Source organism: Lethenteron reissneri, chromosome 36, assembly GCF_015708825.2.
Source record: "Lethenteron reissneri isolate LAM-NWPU_2019-01 chromosome 36, ASM1570882v1, whole genome shotgun sequence".
Taxonomy (NCBI): domain Eukaryota; kingdom Metazoa; phylum Chordata; class Hyperoartia; order Petromyzontiformes; family Petromyzontidae; genus Lethenteron; species Lethenteron reissneri.
The window spans coordinates 8,676,012-8,698,853 of NC_083814.1; the positions used below are offsets into that span (position 1 = coordinate 8,676,012).

General features: G+C 50.4%; 1 protein-coding gene across 1 annotated transcript in view; it reads right to left on the reverse strand.

Annotated features, from left to right (window-relative positions):
- Positions 1-1,213: 1,213 nt before the first annotated feature.
- TMEM201 (transmembrane protein 201) overlaps positions 1,214-22,842 on the reverse strand; it is a 132,517-nt gene continuing 110,888 nt past the window's right edge. Inside the window, 2 exon segments of the mRNA XM_061566022.1 lie at positions 1,214-9,798; positions 16,916-17,068. Of these exon segments, the coding sequence (XP_061422006.1) occupies positions 9,653-9,798; positions 16,916-17,068 (299 nt within the window). The 3' untranslated portion in view covers positions 1,214-9,652.

Below are 22,842 nucleotides of genomic sequence, written 5' to 3' on the forward strand. Positions count from 1 at the left end.
ACACACACACAGGCCACGCACACACACACACAGGGCCACGCACACACACACACGGCCACGCACACACACACAGGGCCACGCACACACACACATACAGGGCCACGCACACACACAGGGCCCACACACACACAGGCCACGCACACACACACATACAGGGCCACGCACACACACAGGGCCACGCACACACACACAGGGCCACGCACACACACACATACAGGGCCACACACACACACAGGCCACGCACACACACACGCACAGGGCCACGCGCACACACACAGGGCCACACACACACACAGGGCCACACACACATACAGGCCACGCACACACACACACACAGGGCCACGCACACACACACACACAGGGCCACACACACACACAGGGCCACACACACATACAGGCCACGCACACACACACACACAGGCCACACACACACACACAGGCCACACACACACACACACAGGGCCACGCACACACACACAGGGCCACGCACACACACACACAGGGCCACACACACACACAGGGCCACGCACACACACAGGGCCACACACACACACACAGGGCCACGCACACACACACACAGGGCCACACACACACACACACACAGGGCCACGCACACACACACACAGGGCCACGCACACACACACACAGGGCCACACGCACACACACACACAGGGCCACACACACGCACACACACACAGGGCTACGCACACACACACAGGGCCACACACACGCACACACACACACACGCACGCACACACACAGGGCCACGCACACACACACACACACAGGGCCACGCACACACACAGGGCCACGCACACACACACACAGGGCCACGCACACACACACACAGGGCCACACACACACACAGGGCCACGCACACACACACACAGGGCCACGCACACACACACACAGGGCCACACGCACACACACACAGGGCCACACACACGCACACACACACAGGGCTACGCACACACACACAGGGCCACACACACGCACACACACACACACGCACGCACACACACACACAGGGCCACGCACACACACACACACACAGGGCCACGCACACACACAGGGCCACGCACACATACACACAGGCCACGCACACACACACACAGGGCCACGCACACACACACACAGGGCCACGCACACACACACACAGGGCCACACACACACACACAGGGCCACACACACACACACACAGGGCCACACACACGCACACACAGGGCCACGCACACACACACACAGGGCCACACACACACAGGCCACACACACACACAGGCCACACACACACACACACAGGGCCACGCACACACACACACAGGGCCACGCACACACACACACAGGGCCACACACACACACAGGGCCACGCACACACACACACAGGGCCACACACACACACACAGGGCCACGCACACACACACACAGCGCCACTCACGCCGCGTCGTGCCATGGCAAGGACACGACCTCCCCGGCGGCCGAGGGCATGCGGGTTCCCCACAAATGGTGGAATGCATCTCCAGAGCCGGCCATGCTGTCCCCTGCCTCGCTCTCCCAATGCCAGATGAAAGGAGGGAGGACAGAAAGAGAGAGAGAGAGGAGAGAAAAATAAAAAGCCCCATAAACTTCCTTTTTTTTTGTTGCTGTGCGGCAATATGCTCGCCGCCCTCTGTGATCGGACGAACGCTCACCGAATTTCAAAATAAAATAGAAATTCCCCTTTAACCTGACTAGTGCAGGAGAGATCTGTAATTAAAAAACAAATATTTTTTGGGCCGTGAAATGTTGTTTCGGCGTCGCAGAACGCTTGTGACAAAGTGTGGAGCGGGCGGCGCATTGGTCGGTGGCACACTGCGGATCGCGAGTGAGATTCCCAGACGCGGCCAACCGGTCCTGGCCTCCAGACAACCCGCACCCCCGGCCCGCCCTCCCTACCTGCTCCGTTCACCAAACTAAATTGACTAGGATGGTGAAGTATGGTTAAACAATCCTGCAAGGCAGGCCTTCATCCGGCAGTGGATTGACAAAGGGCTATACATTGTTAAATACCGTATATTTACATACAGCCCCTTTTTGTCAATATACTCTTGGATGTAGGTATCCCCACACTGTGCCAGTTACGGGGGGGGAGGGGCGGGGTTGACCATACTTCACCACAATGGGTCATCGAGGGTTGGTAACAATGGGTGGGTTCAGAGCGGAGCATGTTAACCACTGTGCTACCACTGCCCCCTTAAACATTATTATTATTAAACAAATGTGGTGACAATCTTGAGAAACAACGATTAAGCACGGCTGGCAACGTACGGCGCGAAAGAGGCTCAGCATGCGTGCGTGCATACAGGTGTAGAGGTGTAATTGCGCATGGCTACGAATGTTGAGGTGTGATTATGCATGGCCACGGATGGCCAACAAACACAAGGGGCGGGGTTACGGCCGTACACAAGGGTGGCGCTCGCACCGACGTCCGCATGTGTATCCCCCACGGGCCCCCCCCTTGGGGGCAAGTCCTATAAAAGGTGATGAGCCGAAAGGCTCGGGAGTCGGGACTCAGCTTTAACCAGTGAAGAACGAAGACCTGCTAGTATAGGCCCCGGAGCTCCCCTGGCTCGCTGTCCTTCTAAGGGCCGACCAGGGCAAGCCGGTGGCGTGGCCCCGAGAGCCCAGACGAAGCTGGTCTGGTGACTCAGGGAGCCGGGATCCCAGCTTAACCAAGCTGGGACAGATAGCCTCCCCTAGTCCCGTAGTGGAGGAGTTGGTATAGGCTAGAGGGGTTAGCTGTCGAGAAATCCCTGTAGCCCGGTGACCTGTAATAACAGTGTTGGTGTAATAAATAAGTGTGCCTCCGATCCTGTCGTCAAGCCTCCATATATACTTACTACACAGGTAAAACACTGATCTACAGCCTGTACAGGTGATCCCCGTTCGCACGACGTTACAATGCGTTCCTGGAAACCCCGTGGTGGAAAATCGGATCGTATTTTCCGAGATGGTAGAAACAGTGGATACATCACTTGCCGATGTGTTGTTTTTTCCCCTTTTATCAGACGTATTTAACGGGGTTTCCATCGGTAAAAATCCACACGCAAAAAAATACTGGAGAATAACAAGGGCTCCACGTCACGTGATGTCGGAAATGAGACCGACCCTGTTCAAACGCGTTCCGGAGTCGCGTTTATTGATTCGTCGCAAATCAAGCTCCTGGCGTCGTAAACGCATCCATACATTATACAAACGTCGTGATCGTGGACTGCCGTGAACAGGAGACCACCTTAACTACGGATGTCTGGAATAAGAAGAGTGAAAAAGATAACAGCACAAATGAAATGTCTGCACACACCGCAGCGAGCGCACAGCTCCACACAATCACACACTTTACAACAAACCTGCCACACCTTCAACGGAAATATATACAATAATATGTTCGGCTATTTTACATCGCAATGTTTACTGAAAAAGGGACTCGAGCGATTTTGCTAATTGCACCAACGAGTTTGGCAATTTGCGCACACACACACTGGTCATCAATATTTATACGTGGATTTGCGTACACATGACAACAATGATGGGACTGTAACAATTTACCACAACCTGTTGAGGTTTCAAGGCATTCTCTCGATTTCACGCCTCGGTTTTGACACGTTTTTTTTTTGCTCTCTCGTTCGTTTGAAAAATTGCGTTCGCTCCCGTTAGCTTGAGAGAAATCGGGGGTGCAAGCCTGAATCGCGACGATTAGATTCACATTTAGGGGTGAACATTTCAGGTGACAATTATACCGCTCTACATTACAGCCAATAATAATAATGATGATGAATGGAAAAATTATGGCTGGGCGATGATGATGACGATGCATCGATAGGCGCTCATCTCGTGTAAAGGAGGCCCCAGTAAGTCGCACGCTCAAGGGCAGACCGCCTGATTTTGCGAAGATTAGCCAGATGGGGGGGGGAGGGGGTCTGCTGTCGCGATGCAATGGTCACAGCACTGTCGAAACGCCACCCCAGAGGTCACCGGTTCAACACGAGCTCCTGTCACGGCGGCTGAGAACAATCGGAGAGTTCCTTGAACGCTGCCACCTCTTAATATTTTTCCGTTCGTTCAACTTTTTTTAAACGGCTGCCAAAATGATCCGAGGAGAGGGCTTTAGAAGCGTCGTGTATTTTTTTCAAGTTTACGTCGCCGCAATTTAAATCGTGCTCGTTCAGCCGTCCGAGCCGGCGACGTGTCGTCACGTTTGTGTTCAGGCTTCAGCCACAGCACCCGGTCAACCATCACAAACCTGGGCGCACACCGCAAACACGTACAGCACAACCGCGACAACAAACCTCGCATTCGAAACGACGTGACTTACGTACAGTATTATCACAATAGCTTTTGCACATTCTATGAACGTACCCAAAATACAATCACACACTCACGCACAGCTCAATTGCTCAATAAACGCTCCAGCTTAATAGTCGCTTGAAACTTCGGAAACAAATGGACAAGTATCCTCACGAAAAAAAACATTTCCACGCGATTCTACACACGAGGAAATCGAAGCAACAACGATGCAATAAGCTCAACGTCAATCAGATCGGGGGTGGGGGCTGGGGGTGGGGGGGGGGTCTGACCCGCCCCTACTGGACATCTGTGAAAAAGAGCTTTATAGCTCCTCGGATTCCTCCAGTGTAAATATTATGACTCTGAATAAAGTCGTCGTGAGCGGTCGGGTTAAGACTTCACGCGAGACCAACTCGGCCACTCGGGTTAATTCGACGTGGCACGCGATGGGTCCCCCTCGTCATATCGCGGCGATCGTCAGGCGCAGCCTCGTGCGTGCTCGGGTCTATAGCCGGTCGCCGCGGTGACGAGATGTTCACTACCTCGCCTGGTATACAGGAGGTCGCGGGTTCGATCCCGACCCTGACGATGCCTGCCCGTATGTTTGGAGTTTGCGCGTTCTCTCTCCCCGTGGTCGCGTGGATTTTTCTCCGCGGTCCTCCCGTTAATTTCACCTCCACGTTTAGACTCGACGTCACGTGTTTGGAGTGTTTTTGCAGCCGCTCCCTCCTGCACCCCCATCCACCCACACACGTTTACGCAGCACCGCCAACTCAACCACAAACCCCACCCGCTCAACCACGAGTCCCGCCCTCACAGCGGGGCCATGAGGAACAGAACGTTTTGAATCGGGGGACAAAATTGTAATGTCCACCACAAAGGGTCGTTGAACCCACGGAAGATTTTGCAATTGTCAAGTAGCACCCGAGGTGGCGTGGCCTTATTGGTTCCAATGTTTTGGATGTAGCTGATAACAGCGAATTACGCGTTAAATGAGTGTATCGGTGCGACTGCAATTGAGCCACCTTAGGCGGTACCGATTTCTGCTCTGGCCCATGGACGAAAATGAATCATCCGGAGGCACCAATACAGCGGTCAAGCGAGTGCTTGCGCCGGTCAAACCAAGGACATTTTGATCTAAACCGCAGAGCAGATATTGAGAAAACGAGCACCGATTGGTCACGAGAAACACCCGCGCACGGCCTCCACCCGTTAAAATAAAAGCGACGCCGCACCGCCTGAATGTTGAGACAGTGGCCAGATTTTGTAAACACAGCAGCCGACCTGCGCTGCAGCGCAAACAGCAGCAGCAGCAGCACTGCTTCAATGCTCTATCGGGGCCTAGGGGTCACAGTTGGCAGATGAGATTTTAAGTCGGCCCGTTATCTCTTTCTCACTTCAAAGGAGGGCGTTGTTTTTGTGGTGACACTGACACCTATTTAGAGAGGCTGTGTGTGTGCACGTGCGTGTGTGTGTGCACGTGTGTGTGTGTGTTGCCCTTAGGGGAAGCGGGAGTGCAGCGGTTAGCGCGTTTGCGCTACGAACCCGTGGCCCGACTACGATTCCCACTCACGGCCAACACCAGTCACAATTATGTCAATCGGTCATGGGACTCCCCTAGGTCGACTAAGCCTCAAATGAATAGATGTTGTGATGTGTAAATATCACCACTGGGGAGACAGGCAGACAGGCTTGGTGCTGGCGGCCACCCACCACCTCGTGCGCCGTGCCGGCCTTCATAGGTGCTCGCTAACAGCATTTGCCCCAAAAGTCTGTTTAGGCTATATGCGGATCTTTGTCTTGTGTGTGTCCAGCATGGGCAGGGTCCACCACTACTAGAGACGCACGGGATGTCGTCTGTTTCATAGACACGCTTGATATTTCTGCGTCTCATATGACTGTTTTTTTCATTCTGAAATTATATTCTCTTTCAATCACGCCACGTAACCCTACTTTATAATGACCTTATTCCGTAAAAAAGAGAGCTACCTCCATGATCTTGCTACCCTATGTATTTGCGAGCTCGTGATAAACTGCTTCTAAAAAATTATTGTTTGCATTAGCCACTCTTGAGCGGTACCGAAACGTAATTTCGGGCCCAGGGCTCATTGAAAGGTTATTTCGTCTGTTTTCGTTTTATGTTTTAAGGCTGCTACACCAACACTGCGTTGGTGGTGGCAATGATCGTCGTTCAGCAGACGTGCAAAACCGTGTCCACTAAGCACCGTCGGGAAAGCACCATCTGTTCACCGACTAACCAAACAGCAACAACAACAGACATGTAAAAAAAAGGATCGTTTTTAACGATTGCTTAAGTTAAACGATCAAGATTTAAACGTTAACTGTGCACTCAGCAGGCATCAGCGTACAGTAGCTGTACAAGGGGTCCGAACTCGTTCCACGTGTGCCGTTTCTTACCAACTACTTCAGTGTTTTACTTTCGCCGATTCGCAAAACCAAGCTTGACAAGATGCTGTGTCTTTCCAGCATACACAATTTACAAAAAGCATTTGTTCGCAAGATGTACTTGACGCGGATAACGAGATTAATACCATGCTCTACATCAGTGCACAAATGCCCTCCCCTTTGGGCTGTTAGTGTCAAAATAACGATCACCTGAATACGAGATGTGATGACAGATCACGCATTAAAATACAGCGATTGATGAAGTATTACGACATTTATGAGGGATGTCCCAAAATAACTTACGTTTTTTCAATTTTTGTTTGTTCATTTCTAGATATAATGTACCACACACGTTTTGTTTTACAAACAACCGCGTTAATCTGTTATTTTTTTTTAAACGCTTGTTTACACAGGAATGCCTCACCAAGCCTCAATACTCATTTTCAGGAGGGTCCTGCCAGGTTTTCGCACAAAGTGGGTCGATGTTTCTAATGCTGCGTGTGATACAAATCGAGTCATTTGCACGTCATTTGTCGGCATTAACTATGGGAGGAAACCAGCGAACCCAGATGAAACCCATGCAGAGCAGGGAGGAAACAAACAAACCCCGCACAGAAAGGCGCACTGGGTTGGGATTCGAACCCAGGCCCTTCGTTCTGCGAGATACAGGTGTTACCACTGCGCTGACACCCAATTTAAAGCCCGCACTAAGTGAACACGTCCGGAACATTTAGACGGCAGATGCCTCATCCTCCTCGTGCAACATGCCGATGCAAAGACTACACATACAAGAAACACGCGAGCACTGAGAAAAATCAGAGGCCAATGCACAGTTCGGGTGGACCGACTTGCGAGAAATCTGACAAATCGTGGCGATGGAATGCCGGCCGTTGTCCTGAGTGCGTGGAAAATTAACGGGAGGCTGTGTTGAAAAACGTATTTTCACACTTTTCTACACATTGCCATTAATGAAAATCTACAAAATTTTACATCAGTTCAATTGAAAACAAACTATGAGGCATTACTTTCGGAGCATCCCTCGTATTACAGAAGCAACTATTTATTTTATTTAACAGCCTCTGGAGACCAAAAAAGTAGCACCAAAATGATATTTTTACCACTTGAGGCCTGCCTAACTTCAAGGTTTGAAAAGGATCAAATGAAGTAGCAAGTTACAGTGTGTTCGGGAAAACAGGCAAGTGTGCGCGCTACATCATTAACTCTTTAACAGTTGTTCGAGATGCTTCAAGTTGGCAAAATCCAACGCTGTGTAGCCACTCACCCCAGCTGTGAAGTCAGAGCATAGGCCCGGACACTTCAACTCGCGGACAGCATCAGCCACACGGGGCCCACAAGGCCCTCAAAGGGGCCCACAAAGGCCCTCAAAGCGGCCCGCCGAGACGCGAAGAGATACGCAGCAGGGCCTTGTGACACTTGATGTACCCCCCCCCCCTCGCTGGGTTATCCGATTATTTAAGTAATCGATGAAGCTACCGATTTTCGGTTCGACTACTCGACTGAACGGATAATTCGAAAATAATATGGGGGGGGGGGGGAGGAAATAAAAAGTCTCTCCTCCCTCTGTTCCAACGAGTGCCGCTGGACAAGAGGTAATGGGGGGGGCATCGGTGACATAATCGGCACCGGCACAGCGCGTCGCGCCGGGCGTGGCTTGTAGGGGGTTTCCCACCTTCAGAGGGCAGGAGGTGGGGGGGGGGAGGCCGCCATTTTTTTTAAAGGGGTTCCGCGTAATCGAAGAAGTCGATTACAAATTTCGAGTCCATTCATCGACTTCCACGACTCATCGTCCCGGCTGGAGAACAATGTCCCGTGGGCCTGCCAGCCAGCTCTCGCTCGAGTTATCATGTGGCCAGTAAGACAACAATAAGAGAATCGCGTCATAGCTAGAACCCTGCCTAAGAGACAGGGCTAGATGAGTAGACACTGCCCACATAACACGAAGCAGGCGGCAGCTAAACAACCGATAACTCTGTGGTTCTCTACCGGTTTGGTATGGTGCTCCCCCCCCCCCAATCAAGACCACAGGTCCTCCGTGCCCCCCCTAACCCATCCACCTCCCCCTCCACACTTGTTTCACATCGTGTGTTCGTGCGTTTTGTCACCGCAACGTGGCGCCGACATTCCCCGCGCACAGTCCACATTTCTCCTGCACGGTATCCATGCCTCAGCCTGTGCCCCCATCCACCGACCTCCCCCCCCACCCCCAATCCGCCGTAAAGGCTTGCGAACCGCTGCGTTGACTCAATAGAGTTCTTCAGAACAACCCCCGTCACATGCAGCAATGAACCCACGACGCCGATTTGTTGACGTAATTTTCCCGAAAATTAGCAACTCCAAATATAAATGTTTGTACATCACATCGCAGCTCTGATCACGTAAAAAAAAATACGGAACAGCCGTTTTTTATTCCTATCGGTGCGATTGAGATTAATTTCCAATCTGGAGGGAGTAAGGTGGCCGTGGTGGTTGGAGAGCCGTGGTGGTGAGATGTTAACTACCTCGCCTGGCATGCAGGAGGTCGTGGGTTCAATCCTGAGCCTAACGATGCCTGTATATTTGGAGTGTGCACGTTCTCCCCGTGGTCCACATTCAGAAACATGCGGTTAGATTAATTGGCTGCTATACATTTCAGCGTGATAAGCCACTTTCGTTGAGCTATCATTTGTGGCCAGGTCGCTTCCAAAAATAAAGCTAAACATAGCTCAGTGGGCCTTGCCTGGTAAAAAATACCAAAAAAATAGCTTCGTTTTTGGTGGTGTTGGCAGTGACAGTGGCGGCGGTCGTGGTGGTTCAGCACTCCGAGACGTTTGCTACGCGATGCTCGCGTTACGGACGTAAGCTGTCGTCGTCGCTGTTGTTGTTGTTGTTGTTGTCGTCGTGGTGGTGGTGACGGTGGTGGCGGTGGTCAGGCACCCGTCGACTCATGACCGCCACGTGCAGAGGCCGTGGGAAGCCAGGGCAAGCCGTGGTGCAGGTAGAGCAGCCCGAAGAGCAGGTTCATGAGCAGGCTCAGGCCCAGAAGGGCGCTCTGAAGCACCCCGCACGGAGAACCTGGCCCGCACGACAAGCAACATCATCGGGTCACCAACACGCACGCAAGAAAGAGTATCACTTAACATGATTATTATTATTATAACTTGATTTGAAGCTTTCGTGACTGCAGGAATTATCGATTTAAAGCTTTCGTGACTGCAGGGATTCATCTTCTTGGTTCTTTCGGTAAAGTCACGTAGAATGGAAATAATAAAATAATAAAAATAAAGCATTGTTTTGTTTTTATTATGTTTTATCTGTATTATTTTATTATTTCCATTCTACGTGACGTAATAATTTTTTTTATTATGTTTTATTTTATTATTTTATTATTTCCATTCTACGTGACTTTACCGAAAGAACCAAGAAGATGCAGGAATTATTATAACAATGTATGACTTTTAACATTCAATTGGCTGGTTATAAACATCTTTAAAAAGAACACCCCCCCCCCGCCCTGTCACCCCCACCCACTCCCCCCGACCCTCCCTCCACCACATTTGATATTACCAAAGCTAAAAGACAAAAGATTATCCAAAGCAAGTAATAACAGGTTGGGTGAACGCATCGGCCAGATAAATTTGGTTTCTCTTATGTGGCCGGGGTCAGGTGTGGCCACTGCAATCATTCGATTAATTGCTCCGGGCACTCCTGCTCCTCGTCACCTTGTGAAACCAGTTTCACACACGCACGCAGGACCACGAGGGGGGGGAGTGGGGGGGCACGTGCGTGCGTCCGTTCCGCGCTTACCCACGCGCAAGGGGTCGGCGGCAAAAATAACAAAAAATTTGCCATTTTTCTTTTTATTATTCGGTTGTAAAAAAACCCCCTCAATATTTCGAGAGGCGTAATTGCGCACGGGTGGGTGAATACGAGACGGCGGTCCTTAAATAAACGTCGTCGCGAAGCGGTCCTCAAAGAGCCGCACGCGGCACCGGAGCCCGGAGTTTGCCGACCCCTTTGCCCACGTGCAAGTCAAACCGTGCACACGTCAGTCCACCGCTGGATGACGGCTTCCTCGCTCGGGATTCACTTGCCCGAACCTGTCGGGTCTTTCTCGGGCTAAGTAGGGAAGTGAGCCTGCGACGGGTGACCGCTCGGATGGGTGACCGCCGGCTCATGCACGACATGCTGTGGAGGTTACACGGCGAGCGATGTGGTAATAACACTGGTTAACAAACAAAAAAACGTTTTTTTCTGGCCTGGACGTTTGCAGCTGTTTTAGACTAATTTCAGGGTGCTGATTCCAAATCTGATCTCAGATTTGCTCTATCACATCTCATTTTATGCATACCCCATTTTCATTGATTTTACCCGAAATTAACTCTGTCACTTATGATTGCAAGTTGTTGCGAGTCTGTGACTGCTTTAGTGTTAAAATATGGTGCTGTATTTTTAGGATAGTGTGTTTATAATATGATTTTATGTAGATATCCACATCTATTTAAGATTTTTCTTCTGCAGTTTTTATTGAAAATGCAATATTTTATATCTCAAAAACCTGATGTGATAGACAAAAACTGATGCCAGATTTGGAATCGGCACCCCAAAATTACCTTAAAAACCGTTGGAATACCTTATGCCAGAAAAAGTGTGTTGACCAGTGTAATCGGTTGCTGCGCTGTACTTCTACGCTCCGCGTCTCCACGCAACGCCCCTCTCGCCAACCCACGCAGACCAGCATGGTCCAAGTACGGTCGAATAACCCCCACGACCTGCACGGGCATGGGAAGGCCCTCATCCAGCAGTGGATTGCCAAATGGGCTATGTGCATGTACATAAAAGGTAAAAGTGCAGCCCTGCAATTGCTTGTTCACGCCAATTCAGGTGGAAGGGCCTCCACTGGAGGGAGCTCCAGAGGGAACCGCTCTAGAGGGTATTTTTTGCCTTCTATTTCACGCCGGTCAGACTTCTCGGAAGAGGTGGAAATACCCACACTTCACCCCACCATACGCGACCCGCCGATCGACTCACGGTGGTGTGCCGACACACGCTGCTGGGCGGATGACAGAGGCAGTGGGTATTTAAAGGAAACTCGCAGGAGGTGTGTTTCTTTCAACTGTCGCACTGGCAGACGGAAGCGAACAGTCACTGTGTGCTGACCATCACACCGCCGCACTGGTCATTGCTTCACGGCGGGCACGCGAGGTGACGAGATCACGCATTGGTGCGTCGCGGGAGTCCGGGGTGTGTGTGCTTGCGTGCCACGGCGTCGCGAGTGGACTAAATGGAACTCGAAAGAAATCCGTGCTCGCTCGCTCGCTCGTTGGCTCGATGAAAAAAAAAAAATTTTCTAAAGGACAACGCGAGCAGCAGGCATGCATCTGAAGGATGCGTGGAAAGGCGGCAGATAAGATCAAACGGCGAGCACAAAAGCACAGCACAGACTTCCTTATCTCTGGCTCCACGCGGATGTGGCCGTACACAAGCGTGCAACCCAGCAGCGTTTGCCTAACAAGGCTGGCTTCGGCTGATGGAACCCTGCAGTGGTGCCGCGGTGGCGAGATGTTAACTACCTCGCCTGGTATACAGGAAGTCGTGGGTTCAATCACGACCTTGATGCCTGGTGTTTATTTGGAGTTTGCGCGTCCTATCTCCATGCGATCGCATGGATTTTTCTCCGGGTTGTCCGGTTTTACCATCCACATTTAGAAACATGGCTGCATAGTGTATTTGACTGCTATACATTTCCGCGTGATAAGCCACTTCGTTGAGTTATCATTTGTGGCCGGGTTGCTTCTGAAAAATTGCTATTTAGCTCAGTGGGCCTTACCCGGTAAAATAACAAAAGGTCAAAATCAGTCAAGTGGTTACTTGCTGAAACTATTTCTACCTCTCTGCTCTGGCCTTTCTACGTGCCGTGAGGAAGGGCCATCGAGCAGAAACGTCACCCAGTGTCCATACATGCCTCGCCTTTTTAAGGCCACGGTGTTATTAATGATGAATGCGTTGGGGTTTTTTGGACGATGTTGGTCTCGAGAGCCAATCGGCTGATGGGCTAAACATATTTTGCATTTACATTTGGAGACACAGAATGGAGTTCTGCTCAAAAACTGCGAAGCGGTGAAGCACTGTTTACCGTTTACCCTGCTGTGTGCAGCAAATTTCGGCCTGGGTTTCCTGTAAATAATTGTTGTTTTTGCGCTGGTCAGTTTGCGCATTCCCTTCACCCTGCGATGATCTGTAACTGCCGCCACTGCAAACGCTCTTGGGCTGTAGTCGTCCAAGTCGTTAAAGATCTGCTAAGCTCAATGGGGCCTGACCAGCTGAAAAATAAATCCTGAGTTCGAGTCTAGGCACACGTAGAGTGCATTCCACAGGCATTGACGCCTATCAGTAAGGCCAAGCACAAATGTCTATATTCTTCCAAAAAAAACCCCCAAGATATGTATCTGACCTAAAAACATTAAGATTTGAAAAAAATGTATATACATTCTTAAAATTTTGTCAAAACAAATACATTTAGGATATACCGGGTCAAAATACGCTACACTCGATGGAGTCTATCCAATTACAGACTGTTATTATTATTATCAACAACAACATTGTAAAACGACACGCACATCACAGCACGTGGTGACAGTTGCGGCCACACTAGCGAAAACAGTTCGGTTTTGGAAAACGATGAATTACTTCCGACTCGTGGGGATATTTTGAACTCAAGACAGCACGCGTCATATCACTCCTACTTCTCGCTGACCTATATTGTTAGACGACAGTCTGTGAGCACACGACACATTGCATCGTAACGGGCAAACATAACGCGATAGCTTTCGGATCTAAAGGGCGCCTGTCTGTCTGCGTTGCAGTCGTGCGCAGACAGATGCTCTAAAAAAAAACCCATACAAGAGCAATTGACACTGGGCAAATATTCACATGCTGACAAAAAATTACCTGTAAAATTACTCAATTGGGATTCAACGTAACATCGCCCTGTACTCCAAAAAAAACTTGGCAAGAGCCTCCTGAAGAAGAGTCTTGAGACTCAGCGAGGCCTTCCTAGGTAAACAATCCCCAAAAACGATAATGTATGTATGTTGAACTTCTTTCGCACCGTACGTAGCTAAACCGTGCTAATTGGAGGTGCGTTATTGGCCAACCGTGCTAAAACCAAAACTATGCTGTCAAATTGCCCGCTGATGCCGGATGTAATAACCAGCGAAACGTCGTACTCAAAAATTGTAAATGATGTTGATTCACTCTTCAACACACCGGTGGGCTAAAGCAGTGAACTATTTGTCTTTTATCAACGTGACACATTTTTTACTGATTGGCCGTGTCGGGTGGTGGAGGGTTAGCGACACATTTAGAAATAACGCCATCTAACCCAAAAACCTTTATCATGAATAATATTGGTCGCGAAAGCCTACGTGTTAAAACCAAAACACGTTTACGTTTGTCTCACAGCATCGCACCTCACCGAGTTTCGGATTCTCACGAGTGGCAAGCGAAGGGCATCCGCCCGCGTCGGGGTGCGATTCCGCACGCGGCGAAACAGAAAGTGACAACTCGGCACAAAGGCCAACTCGTAATAATAACAATCATAAACCCAAAACAAAAACCAGGCCCTGCTATTCACGGCCTGTGCTCCTGGCGGCCCATAATAGATACAGGCTCGCTCGCCCCCTCCTCCTCTCTCTCTCTCTCGCCCGCTCGCCCGCCCGTTATCGACAAAACAACAAACACAGGACACGGCAGACACCACGTGCGTCTGGGGGTCACCGCCGATCGACTTCCGCCCCTCTCGTCTCTCCGCTGCGGGGTCTCGTCGGCCCAAAGGCGAACGACGACGACACGGGGGGCCCGCCGATCAGAGCTCCATCCCCCCACCACCCCAACTCCCGGATTTCAACCCAAGTCCCCACCCCCCACCATTCCCTTCTTCCTCCTCCCCCGCCCTCCTTCTCCTCCTCAACACCCCTCCACCACCCTCTCCCCGCTCCCCAAATCTCGTGATACAACAACAACAAAAAAATTGGCGACCGGATGCGGCCGCTGGGGCAAAATGCGGCATGATGCGGGGCTTTTTCGGTTTTCTTCCTCGCGATTCCATTTGTTCGAACACCGCTGGCCCAGTAAGGTCGCTCTGCTTCCCTGCACGCCCAGCCCCGGTGCCTGTCCCTGACCCGTGAGTGTGTCTCGTGCGCCGCGGCGGCAGACGGCGGCGAACTTTGTTGCGTTGCATGCGCCCGTCTCTCCCTTTTGCGGCGCGCTTTGTGACGATGACGGCAGTCCTGTGGTCCGCATGTTCATTCACAAATACCCGCCTGCGCCTTTGTGTGCACGTGGCACGCGCTGTGTGTGTGCGCGTGTGTGTGTACGTGGCTATGCGAGGCATCTGTCTCTTTGTCTCGTATACAAGTGTCGGGAACCAGAGTGTCTAATCCTGAAAAGAAATCTAAATGTAAATCTAAATCCCATTTTGCTAGACATACTACATGTAGGCCAAAACATCCTTTAGAGGGCCTCTCTAGAGCTTCTTCTGGAAGATGAGGCCAAAACACCGTATACGGGGGTGCTTCAGAACTCCCTCTAGTGGAGGCGCTTCCGCCAGGAGTGGCCGTGCATTGCATTGTGCACGTCGAACAATGAGCTGCTCGCTCCACAGCGATAGCAGAAGTATGTTGTGGAATTTCGGACCCATTAACGTCACACGGGTGGCGTAGCGGTTAGCGAAACCCCAGCGGCTCGAGTTCAAGTCTCGGCCACGGCTAACATCGGCGATGAGCGATCTGAACCGGTCCCGGACCCTCTCTCTCGCTTTCACCAACTCGCATTTGACCAGCAGGGTGAAGTACGGTCAGACAACCCCTATGGCCGACACGGTGGGTGTGGAGAGGCCTTCATCAGCAGTGGGTTTCACAAAAAGGGGGCTGTGCATTTATTATTATTATTATGACGAAGATCACGTGAACGTTTTAAAATGCCGTAATTTGGGAACGAATACCAGCGGGAAGCCTGGAAATTCCTGCCACCGTATTTACATTTTGCTTGGATGCCAAATCAAAACAAGAAGAAACTAAAATAAAATACCAAAACTAAAACCCCCACCACTTTGGTGAAGATTATCATTACTATTGTTATTAAATAAACATGAAAATGTTAATGTTTGGAGCTGTACATTAATAAATAACTTATTACCATCATAATTTCATACAGTACCTGCATATCCCCTTTATTTTCTTTTTGCAAATATACATATTGTACAAAAATAAAGCGGAAGTTTTTTTTTCCCCCTACGCCAAATTTAACGACTTATAATAGATTTTTGTTGGGTTAGCTCGTGTAATGATCTGGCCTAATTTGTGTCCCCCCACAGAGAGAACCTAATTGGGCAGAGACAAAAGAGACACGTGACCAATCTTACTAAGTGCCCTAAGTGATGACCTCCGGTGTAGCAGGCTGAACCATGGAGGGGTCCCACCACACACAAGAGGACCTGGTGGCCAGGATCAACCAAAGCAGGAAACAGTGCCGGACAAAGACCTACCAGGTGACCTGACAGGAAATCTCAACCGTGGGGAAATGACAATGACCAAATCTCACCTGGTGACCTAGCAGGGAAGCAGCTTTGGTGAGAGCATGATCTGAGGTGGGGGAGATGTTATCTCCCTCGACTGGTAATGCAGGTCGTGGGTTCGATCCCGACCCTGATGCCTGTATATTTGGAGTATGCGTGTCTCTCTTCCCCGTGGTCGCGTGGATTTCTCTCCGGGTCCTCCGGTTTTTCCCTCCACATTTAGTATATACGTGCGTTTAGAGTATTTGGCTGTTATCATTTTCCGCGTGATAAGCCACTTCGTTGAGCTATCATTCGTGGCCAGGTCGCTTCTGAAAAAGAGCTATAAAGCTCAGTGGGCCTTACCTGTTAAACTAAAAAACAATATAAGTTGAACTATGGAGAAGAGACCAAATCTCACCAGGTGACCTAGCAGGGAAGCTTTCGTGAGCAGGCTCAATAAAGGAGAAAACAGTTGCAACCTTCCGGACGTCCTCAGCTGAGCACCTTTGATGAGCGGGGCTCAAGCGTGAACACAAGCTTGGAAGGCCACATCTGGCGCTGCCGTATCACGCGTGCGGCCTGCCACAGTGGTTGGTGGGAGGGCAGCGGGGGGGGGGGGGGCGGCCAGGGTACCTCCGTGGGCGCGCGAGGGGCAGGACGCGTCCTCCCTCCGCACCGAGTGCGTCGTGGTGTCGACGGGGCACTGCGAGGAGCCGCTCGAGCTGTCCCGCACGAGGCCCGACTTGTCGCTGCACACGTCGCTGCTGCCGTAGACGGACTGGCCACCTGCGGTGAGGGACACGCGGCCCATCGGCGTGACGCGCGTTGACACCGGCGCGGGAACGGCATGCGGCGGAGCCATCGCTTAACGCGTGTTCACGCGACGTGCAAAATTAAACGATTACACCGAGCAGCAACAGACATGGAGCGAGGCTTGCGTTACGACCGAACGAAGATTGAATTTTCAGAAATGTTTAACTTCAAGTTCAATTCAAGCATTCAGCAAAGACAAAAACCAATTTCCACTTTGGCCGTAGTGTTGGGGAGGAGAGACTCTAGAGGGCTAGAATGCAGCAAGGGCATTGGAATGGTTGAGGTGAGATGCAAGGTACTTTGAGTTGTAGAGACATTTAAGCAAGAACCCTATTGCAGGGGGTCTCTGGTTTATGACTTTTATATAATGACCCCAAGCATCGATTTACGACACAGAAACTTGATTTACGGCGCATCTTCCGACACAACTTCGAACGCATTCGAACAGAGTCAGGTTTCGGACGTGACTTACGCGTGGAGCTTTTGTTATTCTGAAGTGTTTTTTGTTGTTGTGGACCTTTACCCACTAAACCCTGTTAAATATGGCTGATAACGAGGAAAAACACATCAGATTTACGCCGATGGGGTTTCCAAGAAAGCTTTTAACGTTGCAAAGAGCGGGGACCGCCTGTACATGCCAAATCCTCGTCTTTATCATGGGCATGATCACCACGCATCATCGTTCTACCATCATCACAGCCATCATCACAGTTACGTGATTTGGTAAAACCATACAGCAAAATCATCCCCCCTTCTGACAATGTCAATCTATGACGATAGCGCCTTTACGCTGTAGGAATATGCACGAACATCAAACGCTGCTCAATAATAATTATTTTAATTCATTACAACTGTCTTCCAGTTGTGTGGTTGTTTGCTTATTTTTCAAGTCATCCGAAGCCAACGGATTTCACCGTCCCAGTATGCGCAGGTGGATTGTTTGTATGGATGATTGTATGCGTGCGCGTGTATGCACAAATGCGTATACATCGTACGTAGAAATCGTACAGTGGCTGATGTCAGCGACGCGTGATATCTGAACCAGTCACGGGCCTCCCTTACGTCGTCTCGGCTATAAATCAGTACCCGGTACCGGCGTGTAAACATCAACGAATACCAAAATGAACTAAACGTTGTCATCGTTGTTGTTTTGAAGGTGCCCGACAGCTTGGGTCGGGGTGTGAACCGGTTGGAGCCGACCGTTGAGGACAGGCGGCTGCGCGGGCGAATAAAACAGCGGCGGTCACACACACCCACCCACACACCTACACACACACCCACACAGCCACACACCCACCCACCCATCCACACACCCACACAGCCGCACACACACACACCCACACAGCCAACCACACACCCACCAACACACCCACATACACACCCACACAGCCACACACACACCCACCCACACACACCCACACACACACACCCACCGACACACACACCCACACACACCCACACAGCCACACACACACACCCACACACCCACACAGCCACACACACACCCACCCACACACCCACACACCCACACAGCCACACACACACCCACACACACACCCACACACCCACACAGCCACACACAAACACACACACCCACACACCCACACAGCCACACACACACCCACCCACACACCCACCCACACACACCCACACACACACACACACACCCACACACACACCCACACACCCACACAGCCACACACACACCCACACACCCACAAAGCCACGCGCAAAACGATCACGTGAAAGGAACTCGCCGTGGCGTTTTTGCGTAGCTTGCGCCAGCACAGGTGCGTTGTGGGAGGTGACGCTCTCTGACCTCTCTCTCTGCTGCGCTTTTGTCGAGGTGTCGGCTACGAGGCAACGTTTTGCCGATTTCAACGTCACACGGGGATGGGGGTGGGGGGAGCGAAACGGACAAAAGGCCCTTTGGAACTGACACCGAAAGCGACGTTGTCACATGCGCGCGGACACACGTACGGCGACAAAGGTCCTCCGTGCAGCCTTTCACAGACTGTTGGGAAAGTGCTGTTTGCAAGCGCCTGTAATTACCTCCCCGGTGCTGAAATTACGCAGGCTGCAATTTGAGGCTGAGCTGACCTAGGGGAGGCCCACGAACGGTTCAGAAGTCTTTCGTCACTCATGTTAGCCGAGTCTGTGGATGTAACTTAGGCCACCGGGACAGTAGCGCAGTGCACTAACCAAGATCCCCGTGTAGCCTGTAACAGACTGTCGGGGCAAGTGGTGTTAGTAGACACGTAGAGATGTTTACACGGCGCACCAGGTACTCGTTTGTGGCCGAGTCGACCTAGGGAAGGCCCAGTACGGTTCAGATAACCGTCGCTGGTGTTGGCGGCCCTGAGCGGGAAGTGAACACAACCCACACGCACTGTGACACTGATATGTGTAGGCTTAAAGTGATTGGTAAGATAAGTAACACAGCACTGTAAGGCTATTCACGCAAGAGTTACAGGGGATATAAAAGAGCACAACGCAGCCAGGGAAGGGAATGCTTAGAATGATACTTTTTTGCTCGGGCTAATCCTTACTTAAGATTTAGACAGTTTGTACTATGTCATTCCTTTGTTTAGTAACCTTTAGATACACGAGTAAAACAAATATATCACCGTGTGTATATATATATATATTCTTGCACGTAAATTCGACCACAATTGTCACGTAGATAGGTTCAAGCTATCTACCCAAAGAATATGAATTCCTGCAGTCACGAAAGCTTTAAGTCAAGATTACGACCACAATGTATAGATTTGTTGAATTTAGTTGAAACAGAAAATTCATTCCCAGTAAATATGGAACGTTGGGGTCCCAACGTTGCGCTCAGGCTGGGCAAAACTTTTCAACTACACGTCAACTTTGGGGCAACGTTGACATGTTTTTTTTTACTTGTTATTTTTCACCAGATCTTCACTATTATATTTCATACACGTAAAAAGTTATTTCCTGAAAACCCCCGCCCCCCCCCCCAAAAAAAAAATCCCTGAACGTCCATAAGTATTTTACCTAAGAGATAATTCTATATGACACGTGAAACATAATATCTATTCTTAACAAGGCTATTTATTTTTGTTCGTGGAGTGGCTGTGTAACGTTACGGCAACACTATAGAACTCGTCGGAATTTTGTTTTTCCGTAAAGTTGATAAACAACCACCGCCAAACGCAGGAGGCAATGGGGGCCTTGGCTTACACAGAGAGAGAGAGAGAGGAAAGAGAGAGAGAGAGAAAAAAATGTCAAAGAAAAAAATACTTCTTATGTAAATGCTCGCATTAACCACAAAGCACCCCTCCCCACAGTGGGTTGGGAGCCGGGGACACATTTATCAAACTCATCGGCGGGACAGCTGCAGCGACAGCTGTGACGAGGGCGGGCGGCGACGGACGGCGATCGCGGGTAATGACGGTGTAACGCGATGACGGTCGAAATTAATGGGACGTCACGATTGAACGGCGGCACTTTCGGGGTCTCTCGCGCGACAAAGGCTCTTCGAAGAGCAGTCGGCGATGTTTTTCGGAAAACAATCGCGTTGCCGGAAATGGATCTATTAATTTGAGGGGTCTTTTTCCTTCTTTCCCCACCCACTTTCTCAGGGCGCGTTCGCAGGTTAGATGCGATGTCACGCGCACAAAAGCTGATGTTTAACGCGTAGGCTTTCGCGACCAATATCATCCATAAGAGGTTTTTTTGGGTTAGATCGCGTAAATATATAAATGTGTCGTTGAACCCGCCACCACCCGACACAGCCAACTAGTAAGGGTTGTCATGTAAACTGAACGTCGCCAATTCGTCACTAGAACAGCACACCGGTGTGTTGGAGAGCCAAGCCGTAACATTTACAAACTGAGTACGACGTTTCGCCAGTGATTACAACTAGCTTCATCGGCGACAGCCAGATTTGTGCAGAAGTATTACTAAATGTTGTGGCTTTGCTCTCCAACACACTGGTTGTACTGTGTCGGGTGGTGGCGGGTTTTAACGACACATTCAAATATTTACGCGATATAACACAAAAAAACCTCTATTAAAAGCCGATGGGTCGAACCGAAAGCCACGGGGCCAAGCGTGGATTTGAGGAATCTGCAAAAAAAATATTGGCGGGGCTCCTTTGAGTGAATGGGCCAAGTTTTGTTTTGGTTCACACCACTTGCTTTTCTATTTGGAGTGAAAGATTATCCATCGATTCTTGAACTCATCAATACACGTGTCGAATTAGATGCATAACAATCGACGTCAATCACGGGGTATATGTTGATTGCGTGTCTACGGGGGGGGGGGGGGGGGGATGGTAGAACAATCAATACCAATTATTTCAGCTAAAAATTCTACGCGTTGCAACGCATGTATAAGAACCGTTGGTTCTTCGATTCGTGTGCGTTTTATGTCATGGGTTCAAAACACTCCTGCAGCAACTAGAGGCGCAACCATTTGCCACAATGTTAAAACAAAATCAATTCTCGAATCGAAAGGCGATCCTGAATCGTGAGGATTCAACCAATGCTTGGCCGTTCTTCCCACGTTGACCTTCATGCGACTAACCCCTCTCCCTACCGGTCACATGACCAAAGACATTTCACGGTAATATGAGCATTAAAGTAATTATCATCCCCTGTTTACATCCCCAGGCTAGTGGTGGAAATTCCACATTAATATGGTGGGGGTGAGTGTATCCATAGGACAACCGATGTTGACCTACCCACAAAGCGATACTCGTTTTACGCTCCCCAAAAGGATGATGGGCCGAGTCGCGTATGGATGCACTGCAGTTCAGATGCACGCATAGCGCTGATTCGGCGACTTCTCAGGACACAACTCGCTGTTCCCTCTCGCGTGCGCCTCGCAAATGTCGCCTCACTTCGACTTTCACCGTTGAGCCGAGCTCCATCGCTCATCTAAAACGAAACTATCAACTATTTTTTATTTGACCATATAAGGCCCACTGAGCTATATAGCTCTTTATCTTTTTATCTTAGAAGCGACCTGGCCACAAACAATAGCTCTACGAAGCGGCTTATCGTCGCGTGGAAACCATTCGAAATATGGAGGGAAAAACTGGAGGAGCCGGAGAAAACTCCACGCGACCGCGAGGAGAGAGACACGCAAACTCCAAATGTCCAGCAGGCGTCAGGGGTCGGGATCGAACCCACGACCTCCTGCATACCAGGCGAGGTAGTCACCATCTCTACAGAGGCAGCAGCGGGCCGGCCTCTCGACCGGCGGATTTGAATGTGCAACGTTGCCGCTGCGTCTCCTAATGATGATTAATGGTGCGAAAATGCCTACCCCCCCCCCCCAAAACCCCCCCACCGCCCTCGCACGTGACAACCCGACGACCCCCCCCCAGCCCCTTCCTCAGGGGTTTCGTTAATTGCCTGCTCGGTTAATACGGGTACAGCGCCCACTTTAAATCCTTGTGCCATTCCTCCCGCGTAATATTATCCCCGTGTTTACAAATACGGCTCTCGTTCAGAGTCATGACTAACCGCAGGCCTTTCTCCGCTTGTAATAACTATAACAGCGCATTAAATGGGGGGGGGGGGGGGCGTTGGGGGGGGACGAGGAGAATCGCTGCCCTTTGCGATGTGACTGCAGACTGCGAAGACGGAGGTGAAAAGCCAGAAGCTCAGCCACACCATTCAGACGCTGTCTCCCTGACAAACCTGGTGTTCACCTGAGGACGGCTGCTTGCGTTGTGGCCGAAACGTCGTGAGAATGATTTTATTATGTTTTAT